The 23,130-nt window shown below is 38.6% G+C and overlaps 1 protein-coding gene across 4 annotated transcripts in view; it reads left to right on the top strand.

The window, feature by feature from the left end:
* LOC128657089 (oocyte zinc finger protein XlCOF7.1-like) overlaps nucleotides 1–23,130 on the top strand; it is a 175,571-nt gene that overhangs the window by 7,336 nt on the left and 145,105 nt on the right. For all 4 annotated transcript variants that reach the window (XM_053711333.1, XM_053711332.1, XM_053711331.1 and 1 more), the window contains exons 3-7: nucleotides 7,746–7,805; nucleotides 7,997–8,144; nucleotides 8,481–8,579; nucleotides 8,718–8,804; nucleotides 14,649–14,747. In XM_053711333.1, coding sequence (XP_053567308.1) covers nucleotides 7,746–7,805; nucleotides 7,997–8,144; nucleotides 8,481–8,579; nucleotides 8,718–8,804; nucleotides 14,649–14,747 — 493 coding nt within the window. The remainder of the gene's footprint in view (nucleotides 1–7,745; nucleotides 7,806–7,996; nucleotides 8,145–8,480; nucleotides 8,580–8,717; nucleotides 8,805–14,648; nucleotides 14,748–23,130) is intronic.

Genomic DNA, 23,130 nt, shown 5'->3' with positions numbered 1-23,130 from the left:
CACCCAGACCATCTCACTAACCCTAACTTTATCTCACCCAGACCATCTCACTAACCCTAACTTCATCTCACCTAGACCATCTCACTAACCCTAACTTCATCTCACCCAGACCATCTCACTAACCCTAACTTCATCTCACCCAGACCATCTCACTCACCCAGACCATCTCACTAACCCTAACTTCATCTCAGCCAGACCATCTCACTCACCCAGACCATCTCACTCACCCAGACCATCTCACTAGCCATAACTTCATCTCACCCAGACCACCTCACTAACCCTAACTTCATTTCACCCAGACCATCTCACTAGCCCTAACTTCATCTCACTCACCCAGACCATCTCACTAGCCCTAACTTCATCTCACCCAGACCATCTCACTAACCCTAACTTCATCTCACCCAGACCATCTCACTAACCCTAACTTCATCTCACCCAGACCATCTCACTAACCCTAACTTCATCTCACCCAGACCATCTCACTAACCCTAACTTCATCTCACCCAGACCATCTCACTAGCCCTAACCATCTCACCCAGACCATCTCACTAACCCTAACTTCATCTCACCCAGACCATCTCACTATCCCTAAGTTCATCTCACCCAGACATCTCACTAACCCTATCTTCATCTCACCCAGACCATCTCACTAGCCCTAACTTCATCTCACTCACCCAGACCATCTCACTAGCCCTAACTTCATCTCACCCAGACCATCTCACTAACCCTAACTTCATCTCACCCAGACCATCTCACTAACCCTAACTTCATCTCACCCAGACCATCTCACTAACCCTAACTTCATCTCACCCAGACCATCTCACTAGCCCTAACCATCTCACCCAGACCATCTCACTAACCCTAACTTCATCTCACCCAGACCATCTCACTATCTCTAAGTTCATCTCACCCAGACATCTCACTAACCCTATCTTCATCTCACCCAGACCATCTCACATACCCTAACTTCTGCTCAACCAGACCATCTCACATACCCTAGCTTTAGCTCACCCAGACCATCTGACAAACCCTAACCAGACCATCTCACTAACACTAATTTAAACGGCCACTCAATGCAGTAGAATTGCATAATTAACAAGTGCATAATAAAAAGACAAAGCAATAAAACCTACTCTGAATTTCAAATAAACATTTTTTTTCCTGACAAATTTCTTTTTTCTCCCATTTTGCTGGCCCCCTATATCATGTGACAAACATCAGCCAATCACAGACTAGTATACGTTTACCCTGTGAACTTGTGCACATGCTCAGTAGGATCTTGTTCCCCAGAAAGAGTGTATATAAAAATATTGTGCAAAATTTGATAATGATAGTAAATTGGAAAGTGTCTTAAAACAGCATGCTCTATCTGAATCATAAAAGTTTATTTTGAATTGAGTGTCCCTTTTAAAAGGACAGGCTACTTGAAAAGTGTTATTGTTTAAAAAGATAGATAATCTCTTTATTACCCATTCACTAGTTTTGCATAACCATTACTGTTATACTAATATACGTTTTGCTTTATCATTATCTGTATCTAAGCCTCTGCAGAATGCCCCTTATCTCAGTGCTTTTTACAAACTTGCCTTTTAGCCAACTTGTGTTGGTTCCTGCATAACTCCATAGGAGTGAGCAAAATGTTATCTATATTTCTCACATGGACTTGCACTATCTTGCTGTGAAAAGTTAAAGGGACAGTCTACATCAGATTTTGTATTGTTTTAAAAGATAGATAATCCCTTTACAACCCATTCCCTAGTTTTGCATAACCAACACAGTAAATACACATTTTACCTCTGATTACCTTGTATCTAAGCCTATGCAAACTGCCCCCTTATTTCAGTTCTTTTGACAGACATGCGTTTTAGCCAATCAGTGCTGGCTCATAGGAACTCCACGTGCATGAGCATAGTCTCAATGGTACATTACTGACTGTAATTAAAGAAGAAAGGGATTTGGGAATTATTATTTCAGGTGATTTAAAATTTGGTACACAATGCCGCAGTGTAGCCAGCAAGGCCAGTCAAATGCTTGGTTGCATTGGAAGAGGTTTTAGTAGCAGAAATAGCAAGGTTATTATGCCACTTTACAGATCATTAGTTAGACCAAATCTGGAATACTGTGTACAGTTCTGGAGACCATATCTTCAGAAAGATATAAATAAACTAGAAGCTGTCCAAAGGAGGGCTACTAAAATGGTACATGGTCTAAAATATAAAACGTACAAAGAAAGACTCTATGATCGAAATATGTATAGTTTAGAGGATAGAAGGGAAAGAGGTGACATGATAGAAACCTTCAAATATATGAAGGGACTTAATAAAATAGAAGCTGAAAGCATTTTTCATAAAAAAAATAAATGCCAAAACAAGGGGTCACAATCTAAAGTTAGAGGGTAGTAGATTCAGGAGAAATTTGAGGAAGCATTTTTTTACAGAAAGGGTGGTGGATTCATGGAATAAACTTCCATTTGAGGTGGTAAACACAAAGACTGTAAAGGAATTTAAAAATGCCTGGAACATGCATAAGGCTATCCTAAGGAAAAAGTAACATGTAATATGGGTAGACTTGATTGGCATTTTTGGTTCTTATTTACCATCAAATTCTATGTTTCTATGTTTCTATGTTATCTATATGACACACATGAACTAACACCCTCTAGTGGTGAAAAACTGTCAAAATGCCCTGAGGGAAGAGGCAGCCTTCAAGAGCTTAGAAATTAGCATATGAACCTTCTAGGTTTAGCTTTCAACTAAGAATACCAAGAACAAAGCACAATTGGTGATAAAAGTAAATTGGAAAGTTGTTTAAAATGACATACCCTATCTGAATCATGAAAGTTTATTTTGGACTAGACTGTCCCTTTAAAAAGCACCGTGAGGCGACCTGCAGGGGCTTAGAAACAGGCAGAGATATAGAGGTTTAGTTGTTATAAAATATATAAATATAACATTGTTGGTTATGCAAATCTGGGGAATGTGTAGTAAAGGCATTATCTATCTTTTTAAAAAATAGAAAAAATAACTCATTGTGTAGTTCATTAACAAATCTAGACAGGCCCAGAGGCTTGTTTACCCACAGAAAACCTCTGAATTACATTGTTTCCAATGCAGCAAAGGATTCTGGGTAAGATATGCAAATTAAGTACACAATGACACACCTTTTTACTTCAGTCTGCTTTTCAGCAGGTTCCCTTTACGCCAAAGTATCGCTGTTCACACAGCTTATAAACTTAGCTAGGGTTAGTGCAGCGATTCATAACCATCCCAGGACAGCTGTTTCGTGGTTTTTGCCACTCATCAGCTGGGAGTAGGTTAGAATCACTGCTGGGTGAAGTTGATTCCGGGCAGAAAACAACATTTTAAATTAGGGGGAGATAAAAGGTGAGTTTAAAATCCTCCACTACGCACAAAATATAGAAAAAATAACTAATTGTGTAGTTCATTAACAAATCTAGACAGGCCCAGAGGCTTGTTTACCCACAGAAAACCTCTGAATTACATTGTTTCCAATGCAGCAAAGGATTCTGGGTAAGATATGCAAATTAAGTACACAATGACACACCTTTTTACTTCAGTCTGCTTTTCAGCAGGTTCCCTTTACACCAAAGTATCGCTGTTCACACAGCTTATAAACTTAGCTAGGGTTAGTGCAGTGATTCATAACCATCCCAGGACAGCTGTTTCGTGGTTTTTGCCACTCATCAGCTGGGAGTAGGTTAGAATCACTGCTGGGTGAAGTTGATTCCGGGCAGAAAACAACAACATTTTAAATTAGGGGGAGATAAAAGGTGAGTTTAAAATCCTCCACTACGCACAAAATATAGAAAAAATAACTAATTGTGTAGTTCATTAACAAATCTAGACAGGCCCAGAGGCTTGTTTACCCACAGAAAACCTCTGCGTAAAGGGAACCTGCTGAAAAGCAGACTGAAGTAAAAAGGTGTGTCATTGTGTACTTAATTTGCATATCTTACCCAGAATCCTTTGCTGCATTGGAAACAATGTAATTCAGAGGTTTTCTGTGGGTAAACAAGCCTCTCGGCCTGTCTAGATTTGTTAATGAACTACACAATTAGTTATTTTTTCTATATATATTTTGTGCGTAGTGGAGGATTTTAAACTCACCTTTTATCTCCCCCTAATTTAAAATGTTGTTGTTTTCTGCCCGGAATCAACTTCAGCCAGCAGTGATTCTAACCTACTCCCAGCTGATGAGTGGCAAAAACCACGAAACAGCTGTAGTGGAGGAGTTCAAACTCACCTTTTATCTCCCCCTAATTTAAAATGTTGTTTTCTATCTTTTTAAATAATAAATAAATAAAATAAAGTAGACTTTCTCTTTAAGCTTACTGACCTGCGGAGGGGAGGAGCCAACTCTGAGACTGAGCGGTCGCACATCGCAGCAGCTCCAGCCAATTCCTATATAAAACTCATATTTTGCGACCGCTCAGGATTCCCTAACTTGCTATCATTGTGACCCTGGTGAATAAGAAATTCTGCATGCTGAAAATTTTGATGACAGGACGCTCCTTGCAGATATTTGCATCAATGTTCTATGTCTCCTGGTGCTTAGTGCTATCGGGAGCGGCCATATTTATTTTAGTGGAGGGCCTGTACACAGAGTGCAAACCGCTATCTTATACTTCACTAACGAGAGAGAATGTCCTCACAAAAGTACCTGACCATGGATATGGTGACATATGTCATTACAGGGCTCAGTAGCCTCCTAGAAGAGTACCAAGCAGCGTTTGCTCAATCGCTCAGTATGGCGACTAAAGTTTGTGACGCAGCATACTGCACTGCTAACTCAGACAGGGATGCCAGGAAGCAAAATGAAGAGCGCCCTACCATGCAGTTTCCTATGCATGATTTGAGAGCCACTGAAACAGACCCGCTAAACGCTCGCAGTTCGATGATCAAGAGACACCCTCAATATGTGGCGGAGCTGTCGCCTCAGGGACCGCAGCCACCACCATCTGGTAAATTAAAAGGATCTCCAATTGGGAAAGTCCATCGCAGGGACCATGTTCAGGACGTACCCATTCACATTATCAAGCCCCTAAATAAGGAGCAATTGATGGTCCATCCTGGGAAAACAGCTGTGCCATATCCCCAGAAACACCATCAACTAATGTCGCAGGGGCCTCCGCCTGACAAGGTATGTTACCGGGACACTATCCAAGCACTGCACATCCCAGTCTTACTCTCTGGCACTGCAGGCCCAACCGGCTATGAAGAGTGGCTACTGTTAACGGGTACAAAGATAATAACCCCTAGAGGCATTGGTTAAGGGGTCAGACCTGGATCTCACTGTATCCACTACACTCTCTGCGGACCTTTGTATGACAGTGATTGTACTGGAGGCTTGTTGGACTGGCTTTTTATGGTGCGTGGTTTCTGTAGATAACGGCTTTACTTGGAAGGACTCTCCTTTGTGAGACAAAATATAGGAACTTTATAGCAGCCTTGATCTGGACTCCTCAATTTACCACTGCATCAGTTGGACTAACCATCCCCAGATACGTTCTATATAGGCATTTCAATGTATATTACTGTCTGCTTCACTAATTATCTAGTGTATTACTTTACCATTACAACGAGTTTTGTTATATCATAATGTCAATATGCTTCTAACTGCTTGAACCGAGTTGCTGTTACAATCTTATGGCTAATGTTTGAACTGTTTTACCCTTACTTGCAGGGCTTGGCACTCACTATTTTATAATGTCTCCAATATTTTGTACACAATAGATAGATCTCCTCCATATTACAGAATTGAGACGTAAATTAATACTCTTTCTTATAGGATGTAATTACTAGCTTCTACCACTGGATGTGTTACTTGACAAAAAGTTTCACAGGGGCTAGTTTATCTCCCTTTGATTGTTATGTTCTATCCTATTTGCATGGTCTAATTGTACTATTCATTTACACTATAAATAGCATTACTATATATATATATATTTTGTATCTAAAGGCTGGGCTTAGGACCTAGTTGGATGTTAGACTTTTTATACCTTATATGTTTCTATAAGTGTGAGGGCCTATGCTCTTATCTAACTACTTTATGCATATGCACGATAATATTTCTTATGACCCATCTATGGAGCAATCATTTTCGCAGTTTTAGATTTATTATTAATACAATCTGAATATTTGAGTGGTATAGTTACTTCTATCCTTTAATCAGCCTAGGGAAGTCATATGTAACTTTCATATATCTTCACAATATGCTTTTGGATGGCAGGAACTGTCAGCGGCCGAGGCAGAGTTCTGTACATTATTCCATTTCTCAATGTCTAAAATATATTATGCTGACTCCCCAAACATTTGGCTAACATTTACCCTCTTCTCATATTTAAAATATCTATGCTTAACCATTCATCATTTGCCCCCCAGTTACTTTCCCAAACTGTTTTATAACTCAACGCCTGCTATATATTTCCATAGACCCAGTACCTGTTTAGTAATGTTGATTATTTATGAGCATCTGATGTGAGATGCAATTTTGATATACCTCCAGTAGTCTATATGTGTTTGTGAATGTATGCATGTCTGTGCCACCCTGTAATACTGAAGCCAGTCTACTTAGTACACTAAGCACATGTTATCTATTATATATGTTCGCCTGTCCTCCTTTTCATTCGCAACAAACCTCTAAGTCCTTAAGTCACTTACTTCATTCATCTTACTTTTATTACTACCTCCTCCCCCCCCCCCCCGCCTCACCACCATAAAGAACCTCCTTTTATAGGAGAACTAACTACGCGGCTTGCCTTTTCTTTGCCGCATCTCTATCATAGTTCTTTCCCAACAGCACCATATGTCTTTACTTTACAACAACCCTTATTGTACCACACCCTAACTACCTTCTTCAAATCAGTTGAAAATTTTATTCTAATTTGCCATAGGTTCCAGAGAGACTATTTTTATCACTCTATTTCCTCTAGACATCATTTTAGATGACAGGAGTCCAAAAGTGGCTTCTCTTACTAGGAGAGGAAAATACTTTAAAGCAGAAAATGAGGTTTCAGTCTTGCCTGTTATATATAAATATAGAGATATTGCTTTGGGTTTTCTCATGAAAAATCTTTACCTTTATGTGACTATAGCATAATTTTGAACTCCTAAGTAATGTCATAGTTTAAAAGAATGTTTCTGAATACTTGTGTAACATGTTCATTTGATGTTGTTTTGTCAATAACCTCAATAAAAAACCTATTTAAAAAAAAAAAAAAAAAAAAAAGCTTACTGACCTGCACAACCCTCCAACACAAATCATCCCCAGCTCCCAGGGCCCCCTGCACAACCCTTTGCTGCTGCAAAAAAATACTAATCCTAACAACCAAGACCCCTCCCATAATAAAGAAAAAATCCCAAGCATACAAAGCCCTACTACATGACCTCTATTGCAAAAACTCCCTCCAGAACCCAAAGGACCCTCTGCACAACATCAACTACAAAAAAGCCTTAATACCCAAGGGACCCCAGCACCGAAGGAACCTCCTATCAATCAAGCGCTCAACTCACCCCTCCCCCATCACACCCTCTCAAATGTTCCAGCAATGTCTATATTCCTGAGCTCATATCCTCAGTCTTTATCAGCTTTTATCCATAGATGCCCCACAGAATTATCCACTATATTTTATTTATTTATATGTTTTGTGATGATCGAGAGAAGTAAACAAGAACTTGTTAGTCCAAGCAAATGGAGTCTGATGATTTTTCTCATACGTATTATAGGAATACACCATTGTGAAGAAGAGGCTCTCCCACAGCAGCGTTCAACAGCTGAGCGGAGAGGTGAGCACTGCTGGGGAATGTGACATTATACACAGTGACTCACTTTACTGACCCATCTGACCCTGTGTGTATTTCCTGCCTTCTGTCTGTGTCTCTGTATGTTCTCAGCAACTTTATCCTGGCTCTTTCAGTAAAAGTGTGTGACAGAACCTGTCCCTGTGTCAGCGCTGAATGAGTTATGTGTGTTTCAGGTGCCTATAAAGTGTGATGATGTTGCTGTGTATTTCTCTATGGAGGAGTGGGAGTATATAGAGGGACACAAGGAGCTTTACAAGGACGTCATGATGGAGACTCACCAAGCACTAAGGACTATGGAGATCTCAGGAAATGAGAGCTCAGGTAACGCTGTGTAGTAATAAATATCTCACTCAGGAAGTGCTCATACACTACTGACGTGACTGACAAATCTACATGAACCTGTCATGTGTGACCTAATGAGCTGTCTGATTATAAACTAGTTTTATACCCACAAAAATAATAAAAACACAGTTAAAGGGTCAAGAGGAATTACTGTTAAATCAATTTGTATATTCATGTATATATGTAAATGTTTAAGTGCAAAACGGATGCTTTGTTTTGTTCTTAATTGAATACATTTAAATATATATATTTTAGATGCAACCAAAATTGTTTCATATACATTCAACAAAATGAACTGATTTTATTCTTTATTAGAACTAACAGGTCACAGTGATGAAAATCTAGACACAGGAGCACATAGAGAACTGGTACAGAATATTCAGCCAGTGGAGACCCCATCAGACGTCTCTGCAGGTAACATATCTATGGCAGAAGCTACTAGTAATGTTTTCAAATGCTGATGTGTTGTGTAATATTACTGTGTAATCAGATTGTGTGAGATAACTGCACTTAAATCCATATAACCAAACAACTCATTTTATTCTTTATTAGATCTAACAGGTCACAGTGATGAAAATCTAGACACAGGATCACATAGAGAACTTGTACAGAATATTCAGCCATCAGATGTCTCTGCAGGTGAGTGATCTATGGTATAAGCTTCACAGAAAACTCAGATTCTAAAATGTTTTCCCCCTGTGTTACAGATGAGCCTCAGTACAGACAGATTGTAATAATAAAATCTATTTGGTTCACACCCCTACCTTGTCTTTTCTTCTCTCTCACCCTCTGCTTCATGTAAATGATACACACACACACATGCCCTCTCTTCCCTTCTCTCTCACACTCTGCTTCATGTAAATGATACACACACATGCCCTTTCCTCCATTCTCTCTTACCATGTGCATTATATAAATGGCACACATACAGCCCGTTTCCTTCTCTCTTTCACCATCTGCTTCATGTAAATGATACACACACATGCCCTCTCTACCCTTCTCTCTAACCTTCTGCTTCATGTAAATTGTACACACACATGCCCTCTCTTCCCTTCTCTCTAACCTTCTGCTTCATGTAAATGGTACACACACGTGCCCTCTCTTCCTTCTCTCTCACCCTCTGCTTCATGTGAATAATACACACAGATGCCCGCTCTTCTCTCTCACCCTCTGCTTCATGTAAATGATACACACACATGCCCTCTCTTCCCTTCTTTCACCCTCTGCTTCATGTAAATAATACACACACACGCCCTCTCTTCCCTTCTTTCTCACCCTCTGATTCATGTAAATGATACACACACATGCCCTCTCTTCCCTTCTCTCTCACCCTCTGCTTCATGTGAATGATACACACACATGCCCTCTCTTCCCTTCTCTCTCACCCTCTGCTTCATGTGAATGATACACACACATGCCCTCTCTTCCCTTCTCTCTCACCCTCTGCTTCATGTAAATGGTACACACACATGCCCTCTCTTCCCTTCTCTCTCACCCTCTGCTTCATGTAAATGATACACACATGTGCACTCTCTATCCCTCTTCTAGTTCATTAAATGGTATTCTGAAAACTCTTTATTGTGAACTCAGACCTTTTGGCCATTAATAAATTGGCACCTGGTACCTTGCAATATACTGTAAATATCCTTTTAATACGATGACAGTAGTGGAACATTATTTAATCTACAGACTATTGTATGTAAATTTAAAGGGACATTCCGGTCAAAATTTAAATACACATAGTTGAATTACATCTTTAAATACAAACATATTTGCAATATACATGTATTGGCAAAAATGCTTATAATAAAATATAATTATGTTTTAGTGTTAACATTTTTCTCTGCACGTGCATGTGAAGCATAGCTGGATTTTGTCAGTGCACCAGCATTTTAAATACTGCAGTTGCTCAGAGCACCTGCGGGGCTTGTATCATGTAAGCAATTAACAAATTGAGTCATTACCAGATAATAAAAGCACCTTTAGGCTCTCTGAGCAAGTGCTGTGTTTAAAATGCTTGTGCACGGTGCATACTTAAATACACTTTTGAAACGGCTATAGCTTTTATTTAAAGCAATTTTGCTAATACATCTATATGACAAAAATGCTTCTATTCAAAACTGAAATGCACCCATGTGGATTCTAATTTTGGCTGTTATGTTCCTTTAAGTTCTTAAATATGTTTTGGGTGTTTATGCTTCATACTCATACCTGCAAATTTGCAATATATTTTAAATATTTTACGTAACATCTGAATTTACAAATTTACAAATAAAATTAAATTTTTTATGTTATTGATCAATCTCAATATGCCCTAAATATTAAATGGACAATCTACTTTTTTTGTTTTTGTTTAAAAAGATAGATAACGCCTTTACTACCCATTACCCAGCTTTGCATAACTAACATTCACCTAGATTACAAGTTTTGCGCTATAGAGGGTGCGAAACGAACGCAACAAAAGTTTTTTCCCCCTCCATAGCGCTGCCATTACAAGTTTTTAAAAAGCCGCCTTGTGCATGCGATATGGTTGCGATGAGCTCCATACTGCACAAAATCCAAGGGCTGAGAATTGATAGACATCAATGGGGAGAGCGTGTTAGTTTTTTTTTCTAACACCTGAAGCGCGGAATGGTGATCGCTGTAACGCAACCCCATTGATGTCTAGGGGAAAAAAAAAGTTAGATTTAAACTTAACACCCTAACATAAACCCCACGTCTAAACACCCCTAATCTGCCTCTCCCGACATCGTCGCCACCTAAATAAAGTTATTAACCCCTATTCCGCTGCTCCCCAACATCGCCGCTACTATAATAAAGTTATTAACCCCTATTCTCCTGCAGCCCAACATCGCCCACACTATAATAAGGTTATTAACCCCTATTCTGCTACTCCTCGACATTGCTGCCACTAAATAAAGTTATTAACCCCTAAACTTCTGGTCTCCCACATCACCGCCACTAAATAAACCTATTAACCCCTAAACCGACAGCCCCCACATCACAAAAAACTAAATTAAACTATTAACCCCTAAACCTAACAACCCCCTAACTTTATATTAAAATATCAATATCCCTATCTTAAAACCTGTGAAATAAAAAAAAAAACCTAAGTTTAAAACTATATATTAAAGGGACACTCAATCAAAATTAAAGGGACAGTATACTGTAAAATAGTTTTTCCCTTAATGTGTTTACAATTGCTTTTTTACCAACTGCAGAGTAAAAAATGTATGAAAATTAGCTTTTTAAGGTTTATTTCTGTATATTAAAGCTCTGATTTTGTGTTTTGAAGCCACAGCCTAATAAAATAGGTTGAGCTTGTAGGTATAATCAGATCTCATTACTGTATCACATTGTGCACATATACCTGCTTCTTTATCTTATATCTGTCCTTAAAACAATCACCAATACTTTGAGAGAACAATGGAAAATCAACATTTTATTACCTTATCTCTGCTTTATCACACTGGGAGTGTAATTTCTTCTGCTGGCTGTGTTTACAAAGCTTATCTATAGCTGGTACGCGCGGCCACAAACTTTCAGAATAGGTGGGGATACCACATGCTAAATTAACAATTTCAAATGCCAATATAAGGGTAAAGGAGCTACTTGTAAACAATTTAATACACTCCAGCAGGTAAAGTGGATCATTGGGAACAAATTAAAGGGGAGAACATTTTTGAGTAAACTGTCCCTTTAAACTTTCATGATTCAAATAGAGCATGACATTTTAAACAACTCTCCAATTTACTTCCATTAACAAAATGTTCACAGTCTTTTTATATTTAAACTTTTTGAGTCATTAACTCCTACTGAGCATGTGCAAGAATAAGTGTGTATGCATTTGTGAATGGCTGATGGCTGTCACATGGTACGTGTATGCATTTGTAAATGGCTGATGGCTGTCACATGGTACAGGGGGAGTGGAAAAAGACATAACTTTTAAAATTGTCAGAAAAAAAATCTGCTACTCATTTGAAGTTCAGAGTAAGGGGCCCATCTATCAAGCTCCGAATGGAGCTTGATGCCCTGTGTTTCTGGCGAGGCTGCAGGCTCAGGATCAGGTCCGCCAGACTTTGTTAAATAGAGGCCTAAGTGCTATTGCATTGTCTTGTTATCTTGCACTTAACTGGTCCTTTTAATAACTACAAAATCAAATAAACTAAATTACACATTAAATAAACTTAACACTACTAAAAAAAATTAAAACTACATTTACAAAAAAATAGAAAATACTAAAGTACAAAAAATAAAAAAATACTAAATTACAAAAAATAAAAAAACACTAAATTACCGAAAATAACAAACAAAATTATCCAAAATAAAAACAATTACACCTATTTTAATAGCCATATAAAAATAAAAAAGCCCCTCCAAAATAAAAACCCTAGCCTACAATAAACTACCAATAGCCATTAAAAGGATCTTTTGTAGGGCATTGCCCTAAAGAAATCAGCTCTTTTCCCTGAAAAAACATACCCCCCATAGTAAAACCCAACATGCGATGTGGGTAGGCTGACCATATTTCCTTGAGACAAAAACGGGACATGGAGCGGTCAAAAACGGGACGGGGTTAATATTCTTTAATTATATGAAAAAAAGGAAGATTTTAACAAAAGTTAACTTTTATGACATGAATTTAAACTATTGAGCCAACAATTATCCTTCAGTGACAGAAGAACTCATACAAAATGTTTTAGGTAGACGTAGAGGGGGACTGTATTTCATCATGATTGTACCATGACTATTTGTCTGATGAAACAAATTTACACAGCAAATTTTGGTCTTTCAACACCATATAATAAACTTCTCACACTCCATGGGCTGATGTATCATGTATATGAAATTATTTTTACTTTAAATTTGATGCACACAAAAAAATGGCAAATTTTATATAAAAATAAAGCACAAATTTTCTGACTTATAAAGACACCCTATAACATGTTTTTTATTATAACTGTTGTTAAGGGAAATAAAATTACTTATCCAATAACCATTCTAAAGACGAAGGTTCCCTCCATTAGATCACATCCATCAATGATACGCCCCTAATTTTGAAGAGCGCGGGCGGCATAGACTGCTAAGACTGCATGAAGACTGCATGCTGTGGATCATGTGGGCATGGCCACCCAACCCCAACCCGGCAGCAGTTAAAAAAAAATAATAGTTTTTTAAAAAACTGCCCTCCCCGCTGGCGGGGAGTTTAAAAAAAAAATTAAGTGGTGTGTGTGCAATAAAAAAATTAGACTTGCGCTGCCTGCACGGTCTGATAACCCTCAAAACGGGACAAAATGACTATTAATAAAGAAACGACGGGACAGGGGAAAAACATAAAATAACGGTACTGTCCCTTTGAAAACGGCACATATGGTCAGCCTAGATGTGGGGGGCTGGCGGTTTAGGGGTTAATAGGTTTAATAGGTTTATTTAGTGGCAGTGATGTGGGAGGCCAGATGTTTATGGGTTAATAACTTTAGTGGCGGCGATGTTGGGGAGCAGCGGAATAGGGCTAATATCGTTATTATAGTGTGGGATATGTTGGGGTGCAGGGAAATAGGGTTAATAACTTTATTAGTGGTGGCGATGTCGGGAGCGGCAGATTAGGGGTTAATAAGTTTAATTTAGTGTTTGTGATGCGGGAAGGCGGTGGAATAGGGGTTAATAGGTAGTTTATGGGTGTTAGTCTACTTTGTAACACTTTAGTTATGAGTTTTGTGTAACAGTTTCGTTGCACAAAACTCATAACTACTGGTCTCAGATTGCGGAATGGATCTTGTCGGTATAGGCTGGAACGCAAGCATTTTAGCCTCACCGCGCAACTTGTAATAGCAGCGCTATGGAAATCCCACGCAAAAGCATCATAATTTTTTGAGTGCGGAACTGACGTTGCTTTACAGGCTAAAATGCTTGCGGTGCAGCTATACCGACAAGACTCGTGAATTGCTGTGTTCCGGGTTTTTACGATGAAATGGCCATTTTTTCAGCGTTAAAACTGGAACGTAAAACTTATAATCTAGGTGATTGTTATATTAACATACTTTATAACCTCAGTTTAGCTGTTTCTAAGCCCCAGCAGGCCACCTCTTATCTCGATGCCTTTTACAGCCATACAGTGCTAGTTCATTTGTGTGTCATATAGATGAGATTATGCTCACTCCTGTGTAGAGTGATAATAATTTATGCAGGAACAGCACTAATTGGCTCAAATGCAAGATTGTGAAATAAACTGAGATAAGGGGTCCATCTACATAGGCTTAGATACAAGGTGATCACAGAGGTAAACATTATATTAATATAACAGTGTTGGTTATGCAAAACTGTAGAATGGGTAATAAAGGCATTGTCTATCTTTTTAAACAAAAACACTTTTAAAGTAGACTGTCCCTTTAAGTGTATGGCAATTAAGTACCCATTACTGTGTTAAACATTAGTTGCTTTTGGGGTGAAATGAAATATTGTCTGCAATAAATGTTCTGACAGATGACATTAATACTGATGTAGACGTTAAAACAGAAGATCTGAGTGTAACTTGTGAGCTGGAAGCTCCAATGCAGGAAATGTGTGACAGTGACAATGCAGGTAAGTGCACGTGTGTGACAGTGAAGGTAAGTGCACGTGTGTGACGTGTCTTCTGTTTATGGGGTATTGCCTGGTTTTATAGCTTATTGTCTGTAAGTGCTGTACATTATATCACCAGTCAGGGTGTCACCTCAATCACACACTGAGTGTCACAGTACAATATAGCCTGATACTCACTGCCTAGTGTTTAGTTATCCGGATCACATGACACCCAAGCCCTATTTTACAGCTGCTGTCATTTATATCTGCCAGAGTATAATCATTACTGTTGTGATGTGATCAGCTGCAGATACATCAGTAGCACTTTGTAGGAGCATAAAATAAATCTCACAGCACTATATGATCTGCTCATCTGTATGCCCTGTCTGTATATTGTGAGTTAAAGGGGCCTTGTTAGGGTTGCCGCCTGCCCCGGGACAGTCCCGGTCTGGGACTGTATGTCCCGTGTCCCGGAACTACTGTCAAATTCCCCGGGCTAAGAGCTCCCCTGGGGCTGGCACAGCAGTGAGCTCAGATTAAAAAAAAAATTAGCTGGCCAGGGAAGCTCATAGCCCGGCGGGAGACGGAACCTGCCTGTGCTGCCTGGAGTATGTGGGAGGGAGGGTCACGTCACTTCCATCCATCGCTGCGCTGAGCCTGCTCTGCGCAGCTGTGATGCGCAGATTTATTAGCGCCATTAGTAAGGAGACGAGACAGTGAACAGAGGTGCGTGCAGCCGGTGACCGGTCCCGTAACTAACAGCACAGAGGTACAAATACAAAACACGTTTCCTGTAGACTAGCTTCCTTAACCATACCAACTTCCTACATATTATAAATATATATTATAATAAATATATATATATATATCTATCTATCTATTATATACATACATGACCGTAATAGGCGGGATCAGACTGATATACTACAGGAAAGTTCTTCTCTGTGAAAAGCATTACTGGGCTAAAAGAAGCTGCACCCAGGTCGTAAATCGCCATAGAACAGGCTAACAATAGTATTGAGCCAGTTGTTAGTTCCTGTGAGTGTGCTTTTCTCTGTGTGTATTTAGTATCCCTATGGGAAAAAGGGGAAACCAGACGTGGACTCCTTGCTCAGTGTGCTTAGATCAATATGGCTACACCTCACTGACGAGGCCCAATGAAGGCCGAAACTATCGTCTGGGGTTGCTGTGTTCCTTGTTTAAAGAGGAATTGCCTGGTATTTTGGGGCTGGACTGACTGTAATAGGCGGGATCAGAATGATATACTACAGGAAAGTTCTTCTCTGTGAAAAGCATTACTGGGCTAAGAGAAGCTGCACCCAGGTGGTAAATCGCCTTAGAACAGGCTAACAATTAGTTCCTGTGAGTGTGCTTCTCTCTGTGTGTGTGTGTGTGTATGTATGTATGTATGTGTATATATGTGTGTGTGTATGTGTGTATATATATATATATATATATATATATATATATATATATATATATATATATATATATATATATATATATATATATATATATATATATATATATATATATATATAAAACATGGAAGGGAACTGCACTCCAAGACCGGATCAGGTACACATCCTGTTACTCAGCAACATCCAGCCCTGGGTGCTAAATAGCACTCCAAAAAAGCTGTGATGTCACCAGAGCCACAGGCAGTTAACCCCAGTCCGGAATGGGTGCAAGAAACAAGGGGGATTACAAATAAAAAGTAATACAACACATAGAAACACCCAGCACTCACCAGCTGTGAGCTAGCTGGTGAGTGCTGGGTGTTTCTATGTGTTATATATATATATATATAAAATATATGACATGGGGTTAGAAAGCGAGACAAGACAAGAACAAAATCTTGTCTGAAAAGAAAGGGAAATCAGCACTCTTTTTATAAAAAATATACAGGAAGCTCAAAATATTTATATTCATTCAAAAGTGATTTATTAATTGTGGATTGGTGACATCTCACCCTGTGAGAACACCATCAATCATACAGACTGTTCAACTCCAGAATTCATAAACAATGTGTAGGCACGTAGGAATACAAATATTAAAAATCATGCATAGCATAACCATTATATGTGATTTACATGTGATTTATATGATACGCCCTGACGAAGCCCGGTCTTGCAAAACAGACGAGCGGGTGAAACGCGGCATTGGACAGCCGACCGGAGCAGGTGATGCACGCTTTGGATTGCAGTATCCTGACTTGAAGAAGTGCAGCGTTCCATGGAGCGGATTGCCTAATGAGTGCGGACTACACAGAGGAAAAGTGTTTCTAAGACGCTAACACACGGTTTCCAGCTTCTGTCCTATGGCAGTAAGGTCGTATTAACTGTGCAAACTTTAACAGCAGGGAAAGCTGTTGTAAGAACTTTACACTGGATGAACAGAGGGAGACCTGGTATATATATAACTGTACTTTTAGCATATGTATTTCCCTGTCGAGGGTTTTGGCCAATGAATGGAACTGTTGCTTGAAAGAACTGCATACTGTATAAATGCAACTCTATATATCGCTTTGAATTGAGCTTTGCGGCTGCATGTGTGCTTTCACAAGGATAAAAAGATATGACATACTCATATTCTTGTTGCTTACTAACCGTAATATGCTCTAACCCTGCATGCTCTGTATCTCTCTATGTACATATGTAGGCAGGTTTATTACTGGACTGCTTAGATCCCATTTCTTCCCTGCCCAGCTTCTACCTCTATATTTGGGGTGCTGTGTGCAGCAGGGTGTAGTGTGTCTAGCTAATATTCCGCCTTTAACATACTGCTGTGTTTGCCTGTGTACGTTGCAATACTGCTCTGCTTCAATATTGATACTTTTTGCATGGAAGAAAAGTTCTATAGTTAACCTCTTAGATCCCAGTATGTATCTGCCCAGATTATATCTCCGGGTACTTTCAGCTTGGGGGTTCTGTGCGCAGTAGGGTGTAGCAGGTTAACCAAAATAACTGCGTTATCATTAGCTGTATATTAACGGCCTTTGGTTCATTTGTGCCAGTGTGCATCCCTGACCGGTCAGGTTTATAGTGTAAATCACATATAATGGTTATGCTATGCATGATTTTTAATATTTGTATTCCTACGTGCCTACACATTGTTTATGAATTCTGGAGTTGAACAGTCTGTATGATTGATGGTGTTCTCACGGGGTGAGATGTCGCCAATCCACAATTAATAAATCGCTTTTGAATTAATATAAATATTTTGAGCTTCCTGTATATTTTTTATAAAAAGAGTGCTGATTTCCCTGTCTTTTTAGACAAGATTTTGTTCTTGTCTTGTCTCTTTCTAACCCCATGTCATTTATAATAAGGGTCTGCACCAAATTTCTCTATATAGACGTTTACTTGTCTGAAACTTTAGTATTTTATATGTAACTCAAATCAGCAGTTGCTTCCCATCTGAATTTTTCTCGAATATTATATATATATATATAGTCAATTATAGAAGAGGACTGCACTCACTGGATTTTTTGTTTTATATACCAAATCTAGTGAGTGCAGTCCTCTTCTGTAATTGACTATTGATATACCTGACTTAGCACCCTGGTTGATGTCCCTAATGTGCAGACACACATGGAAGATATATATATATATATATATATATTTGATTTCATATTGAATTTGAGGCAACGGGAAGCCACGCCCCCTTCACCCCTATTTAGAAAGTGTTCAGGAATCTTCTGGGCAAAAGGTGGCAACCCTAGGCCTTGTATTTAAACCTTCTATAATACATGTGAAAGACCAGCAGGGAAACATGTATGTAATATTTATTTTTACGTGGAAAATTTTAAAGGGACATTGTACTCTGCCAGCAAGTCACAACATTATAGAAAGAACCAACTAATTATTATTAGTGATAAATACCCAATTGAGAAGTGGCAGCAGGGATGACTATGAATATGTATAAGTGTGTAATAGTGTACGCAGTTGAATTGCATATTCTAATGAGTTGTGAAGACGCACGTGCAAATGCAGGGATGCAGCCCGTGGGTGAAACATTTATTTTAGATACATTTAGGTTCAGATTGTGAGTGGCGCATTAACAGTAATACGCAAGCCATAAGGGGTTTTATTGCACAAAACATTTATAAGGGCTCAAAGATATGAGGTCTTTGTTGTTAGAAAAAAACAGTCAATGTGCTTTATCATAGAGATACATTCCTACATATGTCTAAAGATGTATGTGTGTGTATGTATATATATATATATGTGTGTGTGTGTGTATGTGTGTATATATATATATATATATATATATATATATATATATATATATATATATATATATATATATATATATATATATATATATATATATATATATATATATATATATAATTTATGCACTATTTATATTTAGGGCTAGATTACAAGTGGAGCGCTAATATATTGTGTGCCTGTAAATGGGGAAATCTGCCCGTTTACGGGCGCACAATAAATAACCAGCCATTACAAGCTTGGGATTGCCCCTCAAATAAGGTTAAGTGTTTTTTAAATAAAAAAAATAAATAAAAATGATGAGCATCTTTAATTTGTAAAATAATAACTGTGTGTTCCCTGCAAATATATAAATGTACAGTATATGTGTGTGTATGTATGTGTGTGTGTATGTATATATATATATATATATATATATATATATATATATATATATATATATATATATATATATATATATATATACACACTCTAGTTTTGGGATCCAAGCACTCACTGTAGGTTGTATTGCCTGGGTGCACTCTATGGTAGATAGGCAGAAACTTTCATGTAAGGAAGAGGCTCTCACAGGACTTAGTTAACACAAAATTTATTAATAGTTCATCAATTCAGTCAGTCAACGTTTCGGTTTCTACACAAAAGTTACAAAGCTTAGAAAAAAACACAATTAGTTCCACTAATAAAAAAAACTCCACATTAAACAAGACTAACAACCATAAGACACTTGTAGAGAAAAGAAAAAACAATATTAAAGAACAGTGAAAATTTGATATATAGATTACTAATAGATTAACATGTATACTTGGTAGATCAAAGTAAACATGACTGTTCTAGACACTTAGCAAATGGGAGTATGTCGACAGTAAATCGGATAACATCCGTGTACAGCAATATGTCTAGATTCTTGTGTACACCGAAGTGCATAGAATGTCAGGTAGACTGACAGTATTACCTTGTAAACGAGTTGCAGGATCATAGTGTTATCACAATCCGATAGTCAAGCATGTCGGTTTTACTTACCTCAGTATGAGGGTGTATATTGTACTCAGCGGTGAGCAGACTATGGTCTGCGCCGCTCTTAAATACTGTGTAGGTGGCGTGACGTCGACGTGTATGACGTCATCGGCCGTGCGTACGGGTCACAGTAGTGAAGTGGGGTAGTCATGGTAACAATCCCTAACAAACTTCCTATTGAAAATACTAGGAGTGTTTATCGGAATGTTACTATAAGTAATGGAATAAGCAGGCTGTAGAGAGAATCTATATTGCGCTCTACATGCATAAAGTGCAACTGGTCAGAACTGTTTATGACTATAGAGAAGAATATCATAGCTCTGGCTGATATAAGTCGCTTGGGCTGGCAGGCTAGAACAATGATTGCTCGCTAGAAAGAATAGGCATACAGTAGTGAAAATATGTATATATCTGTTTCAGGGTATTATATTAGTAGGAGCAAAAACTGTTGCTCAGTGTCTAAGTTCTGACACTTGCAAGAGCACAACATATGGTATATGACAATGTATACATAACGTATCAAAGGAAAAAATAATAAACATGTGTGAAACAGGGATAGAAAGTAGTCTATTAAATGTGTACTGTAGGTGCTGTGTGGGGTGGTGTAGAGTCATCACTTAAGCAAGTAAGCATAAAGATGGTCGTGTGTGACTATTAGATGTAACATATAGGAAAACAAACATAGATTGGACTGCACAATTGCTTTTAGTTCGGTCAAGAATAGATTGGTATAGAGGTAATATGAATGACCCGGGAGATAAGGAAAGTTTACATTATGGGAATATTATTCTATACTGATTGAAACACCTGATTTACATATCAGGTAGTATTGCAAGAGCCCCAGCATAAGACCTACAGGGTTACCTCAGTACTATGTTACTACTATGTAAATAATAGTCGTTAGTAGAACAGAGCATAGTCAATACTGGTATTGAGCCCCTTGGGTAGTAGTGTTTCCAGTCGGTGAATCCACCTTGCTTCCCTCTTTAGCAATTCAAGGTTCCTGTCGCCCCCTCTTCTCAATGGCGGTATCCAATCAATAAGAATTGTTCTTATCATAGCTACTTTATGGCCGTGTTGCATAAAATGGCATGCCACAGGTTGGTCACTTTTTTTTTGTCTTTTATGGCCTTCCTAATTGCACTGCGATGATTCGCTAGTCGTTCACAGGACATGCTCGTCTTGCCCACATAGTATAGGCCACATGGACAAATGATCAAATAGACAACCTATTCCGTTGTACAGGTTAGTCTGTGTTGTATCTGTATTGACTTTCCATTATGCTGGTGGTGGAACTTTGCACCTGTTATAAAGGAGTTACACGTGATGCAATTTCCACAGCTGTAGCAACCTTTCTTAGGTGTTGGTAGCCAGTGACCTTGTTTCATATCCTGCTCAAAGGTTGTCATGAAAATTGTTGGTTCTATTATAAACCATTCTTGGTGGTGGCTTGTTATAGAAAGGGAGTGTTGGATCCTGATTTAGAATGAACCAATTTTTCTCTATGGTTCGTCGGGTGAATCTGCTTGTTGAGTTAAACGTAACCATCATATTCATGCGTTCTTCTTTTATCTTTTCTACTCTTTCTCTGCTGAGAAGATCAGTTTGTGTTGGGCTCCAGGTGTCCTCCTTGAACTGTCCTACTTCAGTTTGTTTATATCCTCTTTGTATAAATTTCAGCCTCATTTCTTCCAGTTACTTTTCCTTGTTCTTCTTGTTGCTGTTGTTGCTAATCACTCTCATCATTTGGGATCTGATGATTCCTTTTTTGAGTGCTGGCGGGTGGAATGAGTTGGCCGTCAGTAAAGAATTTCAATCTGTTGGCTTAGAGTAAAGGGTTGTACCATTTTTTATCTTTGGGTTGGTCATGTCCTTATATAATCTCATTGTCTAAGAAATGGATGGTGTGTTTGCTATATTCCATCTTGAACTTGACATATGGCAATGCATTATCTACCCTGTGAAACCATTGTAATAGTTCTTCCTCCTTACCATTCCAGATAAGGAAGATATCATCAATGTATCTGCGGTAGATGCTGATACTGTCCGTGTTGTTTGAGTATATGTACTGGTTCTCAAACCAGGCCTTAAATAGGTTGGCATAGGCTTTCGCCATATTTGGGCCCATTGTGCTACCCATTTGTTGTAGGTAATACTTGTTCTCAAACTTAAAGTAGTTGTGTGTCAGGCATGGATGTATAAGATCCAGAAGAAATTCTGTTGGTGGGCCGCAATACATGGTGTCTTTTGTAAGAAATTCTTTAGTTGCCTCGATGCCTATATTGTGTGGAATGATGGTATATAGGCTGCTAACATCAAGGGTCACAAAAAAGCTATCCTGATCGATGTTTTGACTAGTATTCATAGTCTTAATCAGAGTTTTGGAGTCCAATAGAAAGTATGTGGTTTGTCTGACCGTCTGTTGTAGAAAGTGATCTATGTACTGGGCAATGGGTTGGAATAAAGACCCCCTTGCAGACACTATTGACCTTTCTGGTGGACAAGTGGTAGACTTGTGTATCTTCGGAACCGTGTAGATTATAGGACATTTAGGATGTGATGTAGTAAGGAACTCTCCCAGTTTCTCATTGATGTATCTATTTTGGATTGCCATAGAGATGACATCATCAACAACCCTCTTGTATATGAAGGTTGGGTTAGAAGTTAGCCCCTTGTATACTTTTTCATCTTGTAATCTTGTGTCAAAAGTTCAATCCTATAGTGTACATAGTCCAGTATGACTATGGCACCATCCTTATCAGCAGGGCATATGACAATGGACGGGTCTTCAGACAAACTCTTAAGTACTTTTCTTTGTGCAATGTTGAGGTTTTGTCCTCTGTTTTTATATTGTTTGTTGGTCTTTTCATCCTCCTGTGTGCACACTTTGATGTAGGTTTTGATGGCCGGATGAGTGTTGATAGGTTCAAATTTGCTTTTTGTATAGAAGGGATTGCTGTGTACCTGTTGGTCTTCCCTAAAGAATTCTTTGAGCTTTAGCTGTCTCTGTAACCTATTCAATTCCACATGGTTGGAAAACATGTTAATCTTTGGAGTGGGAACAAAGCTCAGACGTTTGTTGAGGACCTCATTTTAAGTATCTGTAATGGTCCTAATGCTCAAGTTGACAACTACGTTTTCTGAGCAGCTCCTGA

Source organism: Bombina bombina, chromosome 4 (assembly GCF_027579735.1).
Source record: "Bombina bombina isolate aBomBom1 chromosome 4, aBomBom1.pri, whole genome shotgun sequence".
Classification (NCBI taxonomy): Eukaryota; Metazoa; Chordata; class Amphibia; order Anura; family Bombinatoridae; genus Bombina; species Bombina bombina.
This window is presented reverse-complemented; position numbering and strand designations above follow the sequence as displayed.